The sequence below is a fragment of the Scyliorhinus torazame genome, chromosome 1 (assembly GCF_047496885.1).
Source record: "Scyliorhinus torazame isolate Kashiwa2021f chromosome 1, sScyTor2.1, whole genome shotgun sequence".
NCBI lineage: Eukaryota > Metazoa > Chordata > Chondrichthyes > Carcharhiniformes > Scyliorhinidae > Scyliorhinus > Scyliorhinus torazame.
In genome coordinates, this window is record NC_092707.1 from 173,787,049 (window position 1) to 173,806,336 (window position 19,288).

At 45.6% G+C, this 19,288-nt stretch overlaps 1 protein-coding gene across 1 annotated transcript in view; it reads right to left on the bottom strand.

Annotated features, from left to right (window-relative positions):
* Positions 1–11,781: 11,781 nt before the first annotated feature.
* LOC140417004 (palmitoyl-protein thioesterase 1-like) overlaps positions 11,782–19,288 on the bottom strand; it is a 28,698-nt gene continuing 21,191 nt past the window's right edge. Inside the window, exon 9 of the mRNA XM_072501165.1 lies at positions 11,782–13,814. Coding sequence (XP_072357266.1) covers positions 13,692–13,814 — 123 coding nt within the window. The 3' untranslated portion in view covers positions 11,782–13,691. The remainder of the gene's footprint in view (positions 13,815–19,288) is intronic.

Below are 19,288 nucleotides of genomic sequence, written 5' to 3' on the forward strand. Positions count from 1 at the left end.
CTAAATCTCCTGCCCCTGACCTTAAATCTCCACCTCCTGGTTATTGACCCTTCTACCAAGGGGAAAGGTTTCTTCCTATCTATGCCTCATAATTTTGTAGACCTCAATCAGGTCTGTCATGATATTCAGGTAAACATCATGGTGCAAACATACATACATACAGAGGGACAAATCAACGGACCAATCAACACACACACAACACCACAGCCAATCACAGGCAAGAGCATACACACTATAAAACGGGGAACACGACACTTCCCGCTCATTCCAGCAGGAGACAGCTCAGGGCACAGAACTGACAGCAAGCCACTCAGACATCCACCATGTGCTGAGTGCAACTCCAAGATAGTGTTAGGGATAGGTCCACAGATTCAAAGGTAATGAACAAAGCACAGTAACCAGTTTACCATTGTAAATATTGTTAGTAATAAAACTGAGTTGTATCATCCGCAACCGTGTTGGTTCGTCTGTGTAGCAGAGCACCCAACACGACAAGATCCACTCTCTTCTCTTTAAGGAAAACAGCCCCAATCCAACCAGCCTCTCTTCATAGGTGAAACACTCCAGCTTAGGCAACATCCTGATGGATCTCCTCTGCACCCTTTCTCATGCAATCACATCCTTCCTGTAGTGTGGCGACCAGAACTGCACACAGTACTGTAGCTGTGGACTAACGAGCATCTAATACAGCTCCATTGTAACCTCCCTACTCTTATATTCTATGCCTTGGTTGATAAATGCAAGTATTCCATATGCCTTCTTAACCACCTTATCTACCTGTCCTGATGTCTTCAGGGATCTTTGGTCATGGAACCCAAGATCCCTCTAGTCCTCTACTTCCTAGCATCCTGCCTTTCATTATGTATTCACCTGCCTTGTTAGTCATAGGCCATTCGGCCCATTGAGTCTGCACCGGCTCTTGGAAAGAGCAGCCTACCCAGGACCACACCTCCACACTATCCCCATAACCCCACCCAACACTAAGGGCAATTTTGGACACTAAGGGCAATTTAGCATGGCCAATCCACCCAACCCGCACATCTTTGGACTGTGGGAGGAAACTGGAGCACCCGGAGGAAACCTATGCACACACAGGGGAACGTGCAGACTCCGCAGACAGCGACCTAAGCCGGGAATCGAACCTGGGACCCTGGAGCTGTGAAGCAATTGTGCTAACCACTATGCTACCATGCTGCCAAAAATGCATCATCTCACACTTTTCAGGGTTAAATCCCATTTGCCACTGTTCTTCTCAGTTGTCCAGCCTGTCTATATCATCCCTACAAACTAAGGTTTTCCTCCTTACTATTTACCACACCACCAATTTTCATGTCATCTGCAAAGCTAGCGATCATAACCCACAACATTAAAGTCCAGACCATTAATGTACACTACAAACAGCAAGGGACCCAGCAGCTAAGATATAGTATGGTCCACCACTGGACACAGGTTTCCAGGTACAAAAACCACCTTTGACTATCACCCTCTGCTTCCTACCACTTAGCTAATTTTTGATTTATTTGTCAAATTGCCCTGGATCAGCCTCTTGATCAGTCTCCCATGTGGGACCTTGTCAAGAGCCTTACCGAAGATTGTTGTGTATTCATATTTATTCCCAGCTGGAACTAGGTAATTTTAAGAGTCTGATCGCATGATGTATTGATGATATCATAAAACGCATAGTCTATCCTAAAAGCCTATAAAGTAAACACCTCTCCAATAAAGCTCTTGTTTGTTTGTACCTTCGTGGTCTGCAAGCCTATCCTTTAAAAATACCACAAAGTCGGGGACCTCATGATGCAGACCCAAGACTGGGGTTTTTTTGCAGGCTCTGGCGCCACTCGCTTTATAAGCCATCTTTTTTCTTGGTTGCCCAGCACAGGTTTGCCCAATCCATAATCAAATAAGTGATGTTATATCACTAGAAGACTTCTGGATTAGTATTGATGAGAATATGCCGAAAAGTATGAGGAAATCCAGTAATAAAAGGGTGCAGTCAGATTCAACGGGGCGGAGCCACCATTTCAATATAGAACATATAGAACCTACAGTGCAGAAGGAGGCCATTCGTCCCATCAAGTCTGCACTGACCCACTTAAGCCCTCACTTCCACCCTATCCCCTTAACCCAATAACCCCTCCTAACCTTTTTTGGTCACTAAGGGCAATTTATCATGGCCAATCCACCTAACCTGCACGTCTTTGGACTGTGTGAGGAAACCGGAGCACCCGGACGAAACTCACGCAGACACGGGGAGAACATGCAGACTCCGCACGGACAGTGACCCAGCAGGGAATCGAACCTGGAACCCTGACACCGTGAGGCCACAGTGCTAATCACTTGTGCTACCTTGCTGCCCACCCAATATGTTGACTTGCTCCTCAAGGGTCTCTGGACCCAGTTCTTGTTGAGGTGCTCATGGAGGTGCTGAAAGTGATGACTGCCAACACTACCCGAGTTATTGATCAGAGACTCAGTGCGCTGACACAGGGCTTGAGTGCTCATGAGACCGAGTTGCAGAATATCAATAAAAGGCTTGACAAAATGAGGGAAAGAATTCGGAGCATGGAAAACGTTGCTTCCTCAGCTGAAGCTGATGTGTTGGGTGCTCTGGATCCGTGGAACACATACAGGCCACCAACACTTACAATAGTGCAACACTATTTTATTAAGTCAGAAACTGTTGAACATACTTTCACTGTGGGTTAACACGATATTAGATTGAACTAAAGACCTATGCCTTTTCCTAACCAGTCTATGCACTCATCACATGGTGAAGATCTGTGCTGCAAGCTGTAAGCTCTGTCCTACTAGGAGGCTGCAGCTCGAATGAGCGGGAACTCTGATGCTCCCTGTCTTTATAGTGAGTGTGCTCTAACTGGTGATTGGCTGCGGTGTTGTGTATGTTGATTGGTCCCGCTGTGTGTCCGTCAGTGTGTGTGTATCTGCACCATGATATACTGGTGTATATTATGACAGAAGCTTGCAGTCAATCCTTGGAAAATCAACAATGTGGCATGTCAGAAATCCTTGAAGATTTGGAGAACTGAGGTCAGAGAAAGTATATCCGAGTTGTCGGTCTGCCTGAGCGAATGGACGGTAGGGCTCCTGATAAGATCTTTGAGAACTGGCTGCCATATTTTCTTGGGGATTGGATGTGAAGGCTGGGCGTTTCAAATTGGAACGGGCACACCGTATCCTATCTTTGAGGCTAAGGGACAATCAACGTCCCAGGTCAATAATTACTCGCTTCCACAATTTTAAATATTGCCAGAGGGCCCTGGAGATGCATGGGGTGGTGGGACCTGGCTCCACAAGGGGGCGAAGATTCCCTTTTCCCAGAACTTTTCGGCGGCGATGCAGCTGAAGTGTCTCGGCTTTGACAAAGTTCGACGGCAACTTGAGGCAGTTGGAGTGAATTATCCTGTGACTCTGAAAGAACCCTCTTTGGTGTAGGCGGAACATCGGGGAGGTGGCCTCAGTGGAGCATACCTTTCTGGAGAACGCCATTTTCAACTAGAACATTGTGGTAGGACAGTGACAGGCAGTCCCTGTGCATCCTGATCCCCACTGGATGCTGTCTCCATTTTGGAAGCAGAAGAGGCCTTCATTAATGGGCGGTCCATTGGTGCGGGCGCGCAGTGTTCCTACAGGCCCACTGGTCCTCGGCCCCGGATCCTCCGGAATGTGATGCACAACCGGTTGAGGACATAAAGGCTGCCGGGCATGTGCTTAAGGGATCCAAATGCAGCCGTAACTGCTGGTTTCCAACCTGAACCCAATAGGACACCGGACCAGTCTGACGAAGTATAGTCCAGGAGAGCCTACGGGCACCGAGGGCAACATTTCAAACAAAGACCTCATCCCCCGGGGATAAATGATGGAACGGACAATGCAGAGCACAGCCACACACCTGCTGATCCTGGGCACAGTGCACTTCCGCCCCGATATCCGGAACTAACAACCCCAAGCGAGTGAGGTGTCACCCGCCCATGAGAAGCTCCGCTGGAGCCATCCCCGTTACAGTATGCAGAGTGGTCCGTGCGTCTCCAAGGAGCCCGTCATCTGCTTGCAGAGACCCTGCTTGAAGTTTGGACAGCCCTCTTGGCCAACCTGTTGGATGCTGGGTGATAGGGGGCCATCTTTACATGCCGGATGCCATTGGTCTTACGAAATGCACTGGTGACGGAAGTCCCATTGCCGGTTACGAGGACATCAAGGATTCCATGCGTGGAGAAAGAGAGACGCATCTTCTCCACCATCGCATTAGAGGTTATCGTTGGACATCCGATGGACCACTAACTATTTGGAATGGGCATCCACTAACAGTAGAAACATGGAACCCAAGAACAGAGCAGCAAAGTCCACATGGACCCTGGCCGAAGGGCAGTCTGGCCACTCCCAAGGGTGGAGAGGTGCGGCGGTGGGGAGCCGCTGCTGTTCCTGGCAGACGGGGCATTGCTGCACTAACCTCTGAATATCAGCATTGAATCCCGGCCACCATACATAGCTCCATGCCAGCATCTTCATCTTAGACACCTCTAGGTGCCCATTATGGAAATCTCGTAGCTCGAGTACCTGGCCCTTAGCTGGGATTGCAATCCGTGTGCCCCACGCACATAGGACCCCGTCTTCGATACTAAACTCGGGCATCCTGGAAGAAAAAGCCCTTGGTTTCCCCGGACAACTATCGATGCTGACCACCTATGAGGTCAGGTTGTCACACCTGGGCAAGAATGGGATCCATCTGGGTCCATTCGTGGTTATGAAACGTCGTAACCAGTAGGGATTCCATAAAACTCTACACAGCCACTATTTTGTCCGCCATAGTGGGAGGTGAGGTTGCAATTGGCAGGGGCAGCTGGATCAGTGCATCGGCATGCACTATCTGAGTCCCAGGCCAATGCCCTAAAGAATACTTGTAGACAGCGAACAGCAGTACCCACCTCTGGATACTTGCCGACATGATGGGTGGAATTGCCTTATCCTCTCGAAAGAGACCCAGGAGGGGTTTGTCGGCCGTAACAAGAATAAAGCAGCAACCATAGACATATTGGTGGCTCTTTTTAACAACGAAGACCACCACCAAAACCCTCCTTCTCAATCTGAGCGTACGTACGCTCGGTGGCAGTCAGCATCAGGGATGAGAAAGTGATTAACCATCTGGTATCTGATGGGCCAGGACAGCCCTGATCCCGTAAGGCAGTGGTTTTCAGACATTTTTGCCCAGGACCTATTTTTACCATCCGGCCATCCTTCGGGACCCACGCCAGCCAACCTTTGCAACCCACCATTTTCACTTACCTAATGTGACAGGTGAGCCTGCTTGGCCCTCATGATCTCATTTGCTTTGTTATTCAATGTTACATTTCTGGTAATGACTTACGCTGATGATTTAAGATCTCACTGCATCCGTTGAAAAAAAATAAAGAGGTTTGTCCTCGAACCCGCCATGCTTATTCTTCAAATGTCTTTGAAGTTTTGAGGATTTTAAACTTTCATTTGCCAGTGCTCTCCTGCACATAACACACATGAGCTTTGAATCCTGATTTGCATTGGCACAATTAATAAACCTATACCTCAAGTAATCATCTTTATGCTTCTTGGTTCCTGTTTTCAGCTTCTTCAGGGGTTGTTCACCAGAGGCCCTGGAGTTCACACAAGCATTACTGGCAGCTACAAAATGGAGGAATCTCTCTTGCGCCCAGAACACGTGACGTCAGCACATGACCTGCTCTCTGCCACCGCTCCAGGCAGGAAAACTCCAGCAATTTTTTTAAAAATCTGCTCCTGGGTTAGCGTGCTGATGTCAGGAGGAGGCATTCTGCCTCTCTGGGGCTGTGCACTGCTGAGGGGCATGCACGCGCAGAATGGCGGCATGTTTACAAGCCAATCGCGCCTTTGGGCACTATTTCTGGTGATCGAGAACGCTGCGACGCATGGCCCCACGATCAGGAACGCCACGACGGATGGCCCCGTGACCCGCCCGACATCCGTGGGTTGCAACCCTGGGTTTGAAAATGACTGCAGTAAGGCAAGTGACTATCAGGGGTTTATCCGGGTCATGGTGGGTCAAGAAGAGGATAGCTACTATTTGATTCACCGAAAAGCCACCTCCTGAACGGCGCCCCAGAGCCAGTCCTGGTATTTCTTGAAAAGGAGGTGGAGAGGGGCCAGTACCGCCATCAGGTTTGGGACAAACTTGCCGTGGTAAATAACCAAGCCCAGGAACGAGCGTAACTCTGCTGTGTCCATCAGAGTGGGGCCAAATGTGTAACTGTTTGGCACACACCTCGTCTTCCATTGGATGAAGCCGTGCATAGTCCACGCGGAAGCCTAAGTAGTGAAATATGCATTTTGTCTGCTGTAGGCGGATGCCAACTCCGAAAACCATCGGAACACTGCCTCTAGATTCTGCAAATGCTCCTGTTCCATTATGCCCGTGACTAGGACATAGAACATAGAACAATACAGCGCAGTACAGGCCCTTCGGCCCACGATGTTGCACCGAAACAAAAGCCATCTAACCTACACTATGCCATTATCATCCATATGTTTATCCAATAAACTTTTAAATGCCCTCAATGTTGGCGAGTTCACTACTGTAGCAGGTAGGGCATTCCACGGCCTCACTAATCTTTGCGTAAAGAACCTACCTCTGACCTCTGTCCTATATCTATTACCCCTCAGTTTAAAGTTATGTCCCCTCGTGCCAGCCATATCCATCCGCGGGAGAAGGCTCTCACTGTCCACCCTATCCAACCCCCTGATCATGAAGGTGACCCACAGTAGGCCACACAAAATACTCTCCGTTACGCATTGCAATATTGCACAAGCCAACAAAACCCCAAAAGGCAACTAAATATATTCATACAGACCGCGCAGCATATCGATGGTGACATATTTCCGCGAGGACCGATCCAGAGTCAGCTACAAGGTAGGCATTGCTCACATCGAGCTTGGTGAATGTGCATCCGCCAGTGAATTTGGCATAGAGATCCTTGATGTAAGGCATGGGATATCGGTCCAATCTTGAAGCGGTATTAACCGTTAGCTTATAGTGCCAAAAAGGCCTACGGCCCCGTCCGGTTTCAGAACCGGGACCACTGGTGCCGCCCAATTGGAAAGAAGCACAGACCAAATGACGTCCAAGTTTTCAAACTCCACATTCAGCATGTCCACCAAAGCATAGGGTACGAGCTGCGCCCTGCTACCTGCCGTCTAATACGCTGACTAAAAATGCTAAGGTTATGCCAAGATGTCTGGAGGGTAACCTTCCAACGATTGTTCAAGAGGAGCAGACAGAGCTTGTTAAGTACAGGTTTTCTAGTAATAATGTTAGGAGATTGTTGAATGTGATTTCAGGTCTTTCAGAAGAGGGCCCAGGATGGGTTGGTGATCTCCTTGGATGCAGAAAAAGCCTTTGATCAGGTTGAATGGAATTATTTGACATTGCTGATATTTGGGCTAGGTAAGGACTTTGTCAGATTGATTCAGGCGTTGCATCATAGGCCTATAGTGGCAATGCTTACAAATGGCTTTAGGTCTGAGAATCTTGGGCTCCAGAGGCAGACCATACAGGTCTGTCCTTTATCCTCCTTGCTTTTTGTGCTGGCCATAGAGCTATTGTCAGAAGCTATTAGGCATAAAGCCCTTATATCGGGGTTGAAGTGTGGGAATAAGCAGCATAAGATTAGACTTTATGTAGATGATGTGCTGTTATTTGTGTCGAAGATGGATGTCTCGGTTCCTGATATCATTAGTGTGATGGTCAGATTTAGTGCATTGTCCGGTTTCAAGATCAATTTTGCAAAGGCAAAGGCCGTGCTGGTGGGTTAGCCAAGGGTCAGACCCCCCCACCCCCCTCCCTCCTCTCCCCTCCCACTAACCTCCTCTTTAGGAGGTCCCTGTTGGGTTTTAAGTACCTGGGTGTAACGATTACCCTTGTTTTAGACAGTTGATTGCTTCGATTAGGTGGGACTTGGCTTGTTGATCATTCCTGCCAATCTTGTGGCTGTGCAGGATTGCCTTGGTTAAAATGAATGTGACACCTCGATTGTAATATTGGCTGCAGATGTGTCAGCTAGAGTTTTAAAGGAGATTAACGGAATGATGAATTTGTTTATTGGAAGAAGAAGCCTTGTCTGGGCAGCACGGTGGCACAGTGGTTAGCACTGCTGCCTCACAGCACCGAGGACCCGGGTTCGATCTCTGCCCCGGATAACTGTCCGTGTGGAGTTTGCACATTCTCCCTGTGTCTGCGTGGGTCTCACCCCCACAACCCAAAGATGTGCAGGGTCGATGAATTGGCCATGCTAAATTGCCCCTTAATTAGCAAAAGGAATTGGTTATCCTTTGGTATCTATATGGCTTTATCCTTATTTCCCACTCGATTTGTAACCTGTTATTGACTTGCTATTAGATTGATCCAGTATTTAAACTGGAGGCACTAGTTCCTTAAATGTATGGTTTGAAACTGGTCTTGTTTGTTTCTATATTTTCAAAATTCTTGTTCTGTACTGAACCCGTTGTCCACTGTTGCCTTTTTACTTTTTTCTGTTGCTTTATTTGGAAGCAACTGAAAAATCTAATAAAAATATATTTTAAAAATATCACAAAGTCCAAGTAGACTACATTAATTTCATTGCTCTCTACTATATACCTAGTCGTCGCCTCAAAAAATTCAATCAAATTTGTTAGACATGATGTCCCACTGGCAAAGCCACGTTGTCTATTCTTGATTAATCCTTGCCTCCCCAAGTGGAGATTAATTCTGCCTCTCAGAATTTTTTTCTAATAATTTCCCTTTTCAAATACAGTAGGTCATGTTCATTTCACATATAGTTCAAATGTGGTTAACACGGTTTGAGTAATCGTTAACATACTTTCTCAAAGAAGCAGATATTGCAGAAGTTGTTGCATTTGAATTTCGTCATCAGCAAATTGGGTTCCTCTTAAAGATCCCAGTTGTACATTTATGTTTTATTTTTCACGTAAGTGAATTATTTGGGTTCATCAGGTTGAGCAGTATACGCTGAACACCCATACAAAACTGATTGGGAAGACTAACTGTTCTTGTCATATGGCCATGGTGCAGCTAGCATCATAATTCCCAAAATTCGATCTTCGGCAAACAGGTAATAAAGTACGCTTAAAAGCCCCCTAGGCCAATTACAGAGGAGAAATCCTGGAAATTCCTATCCAACACGCCAAAATTGATCAAAATGAGTTGTGATCACAAGGCACATGTACACTATGGTATCGGTCACAACTGGCAACCAGCCCAGCCTTGAACATTGGCATCGCTGCATAAGTTGCCAACTTGCTCCAAATGTGAATGACCCTCTCCAAAAAGAGATTTCAATGGCATCAAAGGGTATGACAAAAAAACAGGAATATAGCATCGAGATTGAGGATCAGCCATGATCCTACTGAACGGTTGAGCAGGCTCGAAGATCCAAATTACTTACTCCAGCTCCTAGTTTCTATGTTCCTATGTAAAAGGTGGGGAAAACATTAATGTCTAACTTATTCCTATACTTGTGTAACATATTTGCATGTCTCCTGATTCACCTTAACTTATCCAATTCCAATAATCTTTCCACATTGACAGTTTAAAGTCCATTCATCATTTAAAATCATCTATTTCCGTGGAAGTCTATATAATTCTCAAATAAGAAAGCAGCTCTTTTAAGCTTACCGTGGTTACTAATGTACTTCAAGATCATTTAACTTCCTCAATCTTACCCACCGGATGAGATGACCATTAGGGTATGGTTATCACAGTGCTTATTGTTTGCTTGTTCTGAAATCAAATTTGTTAGACATGATGTCCCACTGGCAAAGCCACGTTGTCTATTCTTGATTAATCCTTGCCTCCCCAAGTGGAGATTAATTCTGCCTCTCAGAATTTTTTTCTAATAATTTCGATGCACATTAATTTGCATAGATTTAGTGTGATAAAGTACCATGAAAAGCAATAGGTACTTTCTTGCATGGGTCGTGGGCGTAATTGGCTAGGCCAGCATTTGTTACCCACCCTCATATTCCCTTGGACTGCTAGGCCGTTTGAGAGCCAGTTTGAGTCAATCACATTGTTATGGGTCGGGATGTCATGTGTAGGCCAGATTTCCTTCTCTAAAGGGAAGTGAACTCTGGGTTTTTACAACAATCCATGATAGTTTCACAGTCACTATTACTGAGACTAGCTTTCAATTCCAGATTTATTAAATTCCACCAGCAGCAATGGTGAGATTTGATGTTTCCAGATCTCTGGATAATTGAATAGGACGAGCTTCACTTGGGACATCCTATGGTTGTGAACGGTGCTATTTAGCTCCAAATCTTACTTTTTTTTGTGCTTCTGTTTTCATTCTTTATATTCTGTATAATTCTTTATATTATAAAGCAGTAGCTTTAGATGCTTTATGCTTCATTTTAATTTTAAAATATTATACTGCAGTCATAGTTATGGTAGCAGCAGTTGGGCTGAACGTAGACAGATGGGTCACTGAGCTCTGTACAGTTGAGGCATAGTGGGAATTTACCAAGTGTAGTTTTTTAGCAAACTACAGCCTAGCTATGATGATTGAAATTGTCCAGTGACCATGGGTTAAACAAAAAATTCATCAAACCTGCAAGCTGAAATTGGCTGCTGCGCTGGAGCGCCTCAACTTCTAATAACTAAGTAAAACCGTTGTTTCTTTAGAGACACTTGCCGATATCCAAAATGAATCGAGGACTTCCTGGCCTTTTAGAAACTAGCTTCCATTTTCCCCCTAAATTCATAGTATATAATTTTGGCAGGTCTTCCAAACCATTATACTGGGCTAGGTCCCATGAGTGTAAAGAAACATTTAGCTGCTACATCACAAATATACTGGCTGTGCTTTTTCTATGTCAGCACTTGTCAGCCTGTGATGATGAGTCAGTTAAAATAAATACAGTAGATTAAAAATCATAGGCGAGGGCAGCACAGTGGCGCAGTGGGTTAGTGCTGCTGCCTCACGGCGCCGAGGTCCCAGGTTCGATCCTGGCTCTGGGTCACTGTCCGTGTGGAGTTTGCACATTCTCTCCGTGTTTGCATGGGATTCCCCCCAACAACCCAAAGATGTGCAGGGTAGGTGGATTGGCCACGCTTAATTGCCCCTTAATTGGAAAAAATGAATTGGGTACTCTAAATTTATAAAGAAAAAAATAAAAAATCATAGGCTAGGAGACGCAGAGCAGAAAATTCCACGCTGTCATTCTCGAAGGTTCTGACGGTGCTTTCCTCCTTCCCTAGTCCCCTAGAGTGTCATCCAGCTATACCTTGGATTCACAAAAAGCTTGAAACACAAGGCAATCCAAGAACCTATAACCTTTTGGAAACCCGAGATTCTGAATATTTATTCCTGAATCACTAAAAATATTGCCATCCCGAGTAATTAGCTTCAGACTTATGGCAGGATTGTGTGATTTCTTAGTAATTCAATGTGCTCACACAGAGTATTGATATTTCTGACACAAGAGTTTCTATTCTCAGCTGTTGAAAAGTATTGATCCTTAGCCTTCCATATCGGATGCCAGTGGATCTGGAGAATCCCAACCTGGATGTCACGAGGGCCATGTCCCATTCTCCTGCTCAACGAAGGCATGGCCGCTCGAAACTCAGGACGTTCAAACATCGATAACCGGTCTCCTTTCTCCTGATCTCCCGAGGACCCCACCTGCGGACCTGTGTTGACCAGGAAGTCTAGAACGTGTCCCCATTGTGACACAAAAGGACAGCAAAATCCAACATGAAGCAGTGAAAACTTTATTCAAAACAAATGAGAATGAAAAGCTACATTTTCATCAGAAAGAAACAATTATTGTACATGTATATTTGCATATGCAAAACACTTAATTATCTTGTCCTGCATTTCAAAACATTACAAAGTTAGCAACGTTTTTCTGTCGATTTAATGTCATTTCAGAACTTGCAATGCCACACTTTAACTGAGTTTTGGCATCGGTTTCCAATTTTTTATGGTGCCATGTGGCTGGTCAGCGAGATGGATCTTGACATCCTAGATGCAAAATTGACGCTACTGCCCTGTTATCGTTTTGATATTTGAGCAAGCTATAGTGCAAAATTAACACTTGTGAATGGAGAAGTTTAAAAGCGTTATTAACCCCGAGATTGCCATGGGATGCATCCATTGCAGCAATTTCTGGCCTATTTGAGCAAAATGTAGATAGTAAGAGTACTGTCTCTCCTTGGGCACAGGCTTGCAATTTGGCTGAATGAGAAGAAACATTGTTAAAAGCTATGTAATACTAAATGCCCAGCCAAACATCCACTGTGTGCAGTCTCAATCTATGGGATCACTCCAAGTTGCTTCCTCTTAAATGTTTAAGTGCTATTTCAGCATTACCTTAAATTTCATTTTCACTAATAAATTGTTTGAGCCATAATTACATCTGTGTATAATGTCAGCTAATGTTTAAGGAATCCCTTCAAACTAGATTTGTTTACAGATGTAGCTCACCTTTATCAAAATGTCTTGCAACTGAACCATGCAAACCTGGAATAGGTTAATACCATAAGGTTGTATATAAACACATCAATGGGGTGAACAGGATTGTCTATCTATAGATATTTTATATGAAAGAGTCAAAGTTATGATTTAGATTTCTAATATGAAAAAGTCAAAGTTACAATTTAGATTTCTAATATGAAAGAGTCAAAGTTACGATTTAGATTTCTAATGTAGGCAAAATTTAGTTTACCTCATTAGCCTTCTACTTTGAATAAGCATGGTCCACCTTTAACAAATTTTGACAGTGAGAAACAATGCCTCCTCTAGTCCCAACTTCCTTATGAGCCTAGAGTATCAACTCTGGAAGTCATCAAACAGAGCCTGACCCCACCCCGATAGTGATCAGGTACGCCAGCAATGGCTGATTGTTAATGACTGTACTCTAGAAATACTGAAACTATGCTTGATAAGCTAACTCATCAGATGAGTAACACTTTCCTGTTCTATATGGTTCGTTCCTAAACAAGTGATTCCACTGCTACTATCAAAATCATTATTTGCTTCATTTTGCATCAGCTTTAATGAGAGATACTAAAATTTGCTGAAAGAAAATGTTTCCATGAATTGTCTCACAATTCTAATTGAGCAATATAAAGTATGAATTTAGTGCTAAAATTTAACGGCAACATAAGTGCCACAAATTGAATTAAGAGTAGATTGCATTGTGGAAAAGCACCATAATGATAATCTTTATTGTTGTCACAAGTGGGCTTACATTAACACTGCAGTGAAGTTATTGTGAAAACCCCTAGCCGCCACACTCCGGCGCCTGTTCAGGTACACGGAGGGAGAGTTCAGAATGTCCAATTCACCTATTAGCACGTCTTTCGGGACTTGAGAGAGGAAACCGGAGCAGCCGGAAGAAACCCACGCAGACACAGGGAGAACATGTAAACTCCACACAGACAGTGACCCAAGCTGCGAATCGAACCCGTGACCCTGGAGCTATGAAGCAACATGCTAACCACTGTGCTACCCTGCTGCCCTGTCACAGTACTTGGGAGTTGAACTAGTTGAAACTTGATTAGTGAGCCAATCTTTTTCAAAACTTGCAGCATTAGGCAATGTTAGATGTGTTAATGTTGGGTGAGTCAATTAGTTCACAGCTACTGACTTAACAAAAAAGGATCACTTCAGGTAAGGAACTATGGTGTTGATGAACCATTCCTTTGAGAATTGAAGGTGATCCCCGTCCACAGTTAGAAATTCCAATTTGCTCGCTTTGTCCATTGCCTTCAACCCCAATCGATCCTATGAATAAAAGAAATGTTGATTGTTTTCTCTGGATTTTCCAACAAGCCTCTCTTTCCCTTCCTAAAAATGTTTTCACTCCAGCCAGGTTCTGGTCATCCCTTGATATCTTGTTCAACTGGTCACTATTAATGTTCGAGTCTCAACAGAGATGGTCAGGCCCTTTCCCAGCCAAGTTGAATCCTGTCCTTGCATGAACTGCATTTCCAGCAGATCAAACCAGACACTCTTGATTCTCACAGCACAACAGAGCAGGAAATATACAGAATCATAACTTCAACTTGGGGGACCCTACATGGTTCAGCTATTGGTAGGAAAACTCTTATCATAGGGGGAGCTTTCACACATTATACTCATTGGAGTCTATGGATTGAAATAGTTTCCAAAAGCTAAGAATTAAATGCAATATTTCTTTAAAACTGGTATCTTGTCATGTGAGAGTACCTTTAAGAAATGGATGTTTAAGCAATGTACCTTTAAGATAATAGTGATGTCAGAGAGTGGGTGAAGCTGAGCTCAGTTCAGCCATTTTGAGGTTAGTTCTGAGTTTTTAGATTCAGTTTGAGAGAGCAGCTGGGAGTGCCTGCGTGTTTTGCTGATAGCTGCAGGAAGGACAAGAGCTGGTCTGGTGATTTCTGCAAATCCAAAGACTATAAATATATTGAATGTAACCTGTTGGCCTCCTATTTTTGAAGGGTTGAAGTCTTTAGGATGTTTCAAGGAGTAGTTTGCAGGATTGGGTTGTGTATTATTTTCGGGATTATCTTTGAAGAAAGGGGTGTTAAGAGATCCAATGTTTATTTGAAAGGCTAAGTTGAGTTCATGGAATAAACATTGTTTTGTTTTAAAAACCACGTGTCCATAATTGTAACACTATACCTGGGGAACAAGCCGTGTGCTTCAAAAGCAACAATCCATTAAAGGTGGGAGTTGGGTGAACTCCATGATACATTTTGGGGTTCTGAAAACATCTCTCCCACAACAATCTCCATATGTCTGTCACTTTTACAAGGCTAACCTACAATATTTCTAATACTGTGGCAAAAATATTTACTTAAAACCAAAGGTGCCTGATAACATCGGTGTCCATATCAGAATTTGCACCCTCATGACTTTGTGGCCAATGAAACCAATCATTGCTTTTTGCATCTTTATAATCTTGGATGATGATATCATGGCACACAGCAAACCTTCTCAGTTTGACTAATAAAAGTACCAATTTAATTATTCCCTCGCTTGAGTGAATACAATATATTCCTCCTTAAAATGTTCCCAGAATTGTACATTATCTTCTAACTGGCTCGCAGATTTGCGCAAATTAAAATTACTTCCTTGTTTTTGAATTCCATGCTTCGATTTACAAACCCAAGGATTTCAGATTTTTATGGACCTATGTCCTTGTACTGTCTCTTTTTTTTTATTGACTTGTATAAATACACACCAAGGTCCGTAAGTAACTTACAGATACATATTTAAACATGGAAATCTAGAAGTGGCTGGCTTCATTTCTCCGTACAGCTATACTTCTGTTCCCATTGATGGGGTCATGAAGCAGTAGATATTGATTGATTTAAAGTGACTGGCAAAACCAGAGGTGAAGCAATCAGAACAAAACCTTTTTTTAAAAACCCAAAAGTGATTCGGATCTGGATTACACTGCTCGAGTGTGTAATGGAAGCAGATTCAATTGTGACTTTCAAGAGAATTAGATAATTATCTGAAGAGAAAAGATGTAAGAGAAAAGAACTGTGAGGAAGAGATTGAACCGAGTAGCTCTTGCAAGAGTCAGCATGGAATGGCGACACGGTGGCGCAGTGGTTAGCATTGCTGTCTCGTGGCGCCGAGGACCCGAGTCGATCCTGGCCCTGGGTCACTGTCTGTGTGGAGTTTGCACATTCTCCCCGTGTCTGTGTGGATTCCATCCCCACAACCCAAAGATGTGCAGGGTAGGTGGACTGGCCATGCTAAATTGCCCCTTAATTGGAAAAACAATAATTGGGTATTCTTAAATTTATTTTTTAAAAAGTAAAAGAGTCGGCATGGACACGGCAGACTGAATGGCCTCCTTCTTTGCTGTAATCATTCTATGATTCTACAATTAGAAATCATTTTACTCGACTTCTGGTGGCGGCATGTAGAGGGGACATCGCACATTGGGTGGCCCCTGCTTGAGGCGTATTTTTGGGAGATTTAATGTCCGGTCCTGGGGGCAATTTGTGAATGATTGGGTGTAGGAAGATATAAAGAAGGCAAAGAATGTCAAAAAGTCACAGGAAGACAGTTGTGAAGAAGGGAGGGAGTGAGGGGTCACTGTCGAGTGAGAGGGCCAGCCCGTGAGCTGGCAAGATGGGGGAGGCTGTGCTGCCGGGGGGGGCCGCACTGTTCACAGCAGAGAGGATGACGGTGATGTCTTTAGAATTGGAGAAGCAGTTTGCGAAATACATGGGAGGTGCTGAGGAAGAGATGGCGGTGGCATTGAAGGCGTTGGTGGAGGAGGCAATTGCCCGGTGAGGGTGGCTGTGGCGAAGACATCGGCCGAGGTGAGGGAGGAGAGCGAGAAGACGAAGGGAGTGGAGGAGGCCATCGCAGCACAGCGATCAGCTCAGCTCGATGGGGGATGAGCTGCGAAGGGTGGTCGAGGCCAATAAGGGGCTGCAAGCAAAATTGGAGGACTTGGAGAACCGCTTGAGGCAGCAAAACTTGAGGGTTTTGGGCCCACCCGAGTGGATGGAGGGCCCGAGGCCGACGGAATACTTCGCCAAGATGTTGGTGGAACTGATGGAGGAGGGAGAGGAACCCTCTCGGTATGAACTGGACTGAGCTCATCAGTCGCTGAGGCCTGAGCCAAAGTTGAACGAGCCGCCAAGGGCAGTGATCATCTGTTTTCACAGATATCACACGAAGGAGAAGGTTTTGAAATGGGCAAAACAGAAGCGGGAGGTGCAGTGGGCTGGTGCTGGTGTTTGCATTTACCAGGACTTGACGGTGGAACTGGCAAAGCGACAAGCGGCTTTCGGCTGAGTGAAGACAGCATTGTACAGCAGTGGGGTGCGGTTTGGAGTGGTGTATCCAACAAACCTGAGGGTGACCTACAACTCCAGAGAATTCAATTTTAAGATGGTGGAGGTGTTTGTGAAGGCAGAAAGCTTGGGGCAGAAGTGAAGAATGGGACTGAAGAGGTGTTGTGGACTGGGACAGGGAGTTAAGAGAATGTATATATGTAGTTTTGATTTATGTTTTTACTTCATGCTGTTATAGAGGTTAAGTTTTTTTACTGTTATTCTTTGAAGCAACGTTTTTTTCTGAGATGTGTATGTTTGATTGTTTTTCCTGGGACTGGAGGGAGGGGAGGGAAGGCGTGGACAGGTGACCAAACTAGCAAACCTAAGTCGGCTAGTGAACGGAGGTGTGGTGGGGGGGGGGGGGGGGGAAAGAGAGGCTGCAGACATTGAAGCTTCATAGGTTTCAATGGGCCTAGGAGGTGTGAGGGGGTGGGGGCGGCAAATCGATACTGGGTGAGTTTTTTTTGAGAGGAAGTGTCGGGGGGATTCTGGGGGGGGGGGTTCAATGTTAACAATGGATAGGGGCAGGTCAGGCTCATGGGGCAGGGCCGGTGTTATCATGATGATGGATAGGAAGGGGGGGGGTGAGAGACCCCCGGTTAGGATAGTTATGTGGAACGTGAGGGAGTTGGGAAGCCCAGTGAAGAGGTCAAGGATGCTTGCGCACCTGAAACATTTGAAAGCTGATGTGGTGATGCTGCAGGCGACTCACTTGAGGGTGAAGAATCAGGTGAGGCTTAGAAAGGGCTGGGTTAGCCAGGTGTTTCACTCGGGCTTTGATGGCAGGGCGCGGGGGGGTTGCGTCCTGGTTAGTAAAAAAAAAAAAAGAGTACGGTTCCAGATGGAGAAAGTGGTGGCGGACCAGGGAGGTAGGCTTGTGATAGTAACAGGGGCATGGAGGGGAGGTTGGTGGCATTGGTAAGAGTGTATGGTCCCAACTGGGATGATGTAGGATTTGTAAAGGTGTGTGGGCCATTCCAGACTTGGATTCACATGAATTGAAAGTGGGTGGAGACTGGAACTTGGTGCAGAAGCCAAGATTGGACAAGTCACGGCCACAATCGCTTACCCAGTCAGGGGGAGCGAAGGCGCTGGCTGGGCTAATGGTGGAAATGGGAGGATTGGACCCTTGGAGGTTCTTGCACCTGGGGGAGCGGGAGTATTAATTTTTCTCTTCAGTTCATAAGGTCTATTATCGAATAATTTTTTTTTGTGGTACGGAAGGTGCTGTTAGCAGGGTCAAGGAGTCAGAATATTTGGCAATTATGATATCAGATCATGCACCGCATTGGCTGGATATGGTGTTGGGGATGGGAGCAGTGCAGAGGCTGGGATGGAGATTAGATGTGGGGCTGTTGGGGCATTGAGGGTTTTGTGATAAGATTGGAAACGTGATTGAGGAATAGGTGCAGTTTAATTGTACAGGGGAGGTGCAGGCGGTGGTATGGGGAAGCTTTGGAGGCAGTGGTGAGGGGGGAGGTGATATTGTTGAAGGCAAAGGTGGATAAGGAGGAGAGGGTGAACGGCAAAGGATAATAGACAAGATGTTGGTATGCAGAGGATGCGGATCCAGCACTGTTGAAAAAGAGGCAGGAGTTGTCGGCAAGCTTTGACCGGCTGTCCACAAGGAAGGCGGGTTTGCCAATTGAGGCAGGTGAGGGGAGCGGTCTAAGAATATGGAGAGTAGGCATGTTGATTAATAGGTGTTTGAGGAGTTTTACGAGAGGTTCTATAGGTCGGAGCCACCTGGGGAGAATCGGGGGGGGGGGGGGGGGGGGGGGGTGCAGGAATTCCTGGATGGTTTGGAATATCTGAAGTTTGGGGAGGAGGAGAGAGCCACATTGGAGGGAGCGATAGAGGAGCAGGAGATAGAGGACGCGTTTGGGAGGATGCAGTCGGGGAAGGTAGCAGGGCTGGGTGGGTTTCCAGTGGAGTATTACAAGAAATTTAAAGATACATTGGCACCAATGATGGTGGGGATGTTTGAGGTGGGGATGTTTGAGGAGGCGTTAGGGAAGGGTGTTGCCACAGACTTTAGGGCAGGCATCGATCTCCCTGTTGCTCAAGAAGGATAAGAATGTGAATGCAAAGGTGTTGGTGGGTAGGTTGGAGGAGTGCCTTCCGAAGGTGATAGGGGAAGATCAGGCAGGGTTTGTGAAGGCAGGCAACTCTTTTTGAACATTAGGATGGTATTGAATGTAGTTATGGCATCGGCGGAGGGGAGGGAGACAGAGGTGGTGATGGCGTTGGACGGCGAGAAGGCGTTTGACCGGGTAGAGATGGCGGTTTTGAAGTGGGCCATGATATGTGGAGTGGGCAAGATTGCTATACAGGGAGCCGAGGGAGAGTGTCCGCACGAATAGCATGAATTCAGGTTATTTTGCTCTGCACCGTAGGACCAGGCAGGATGTC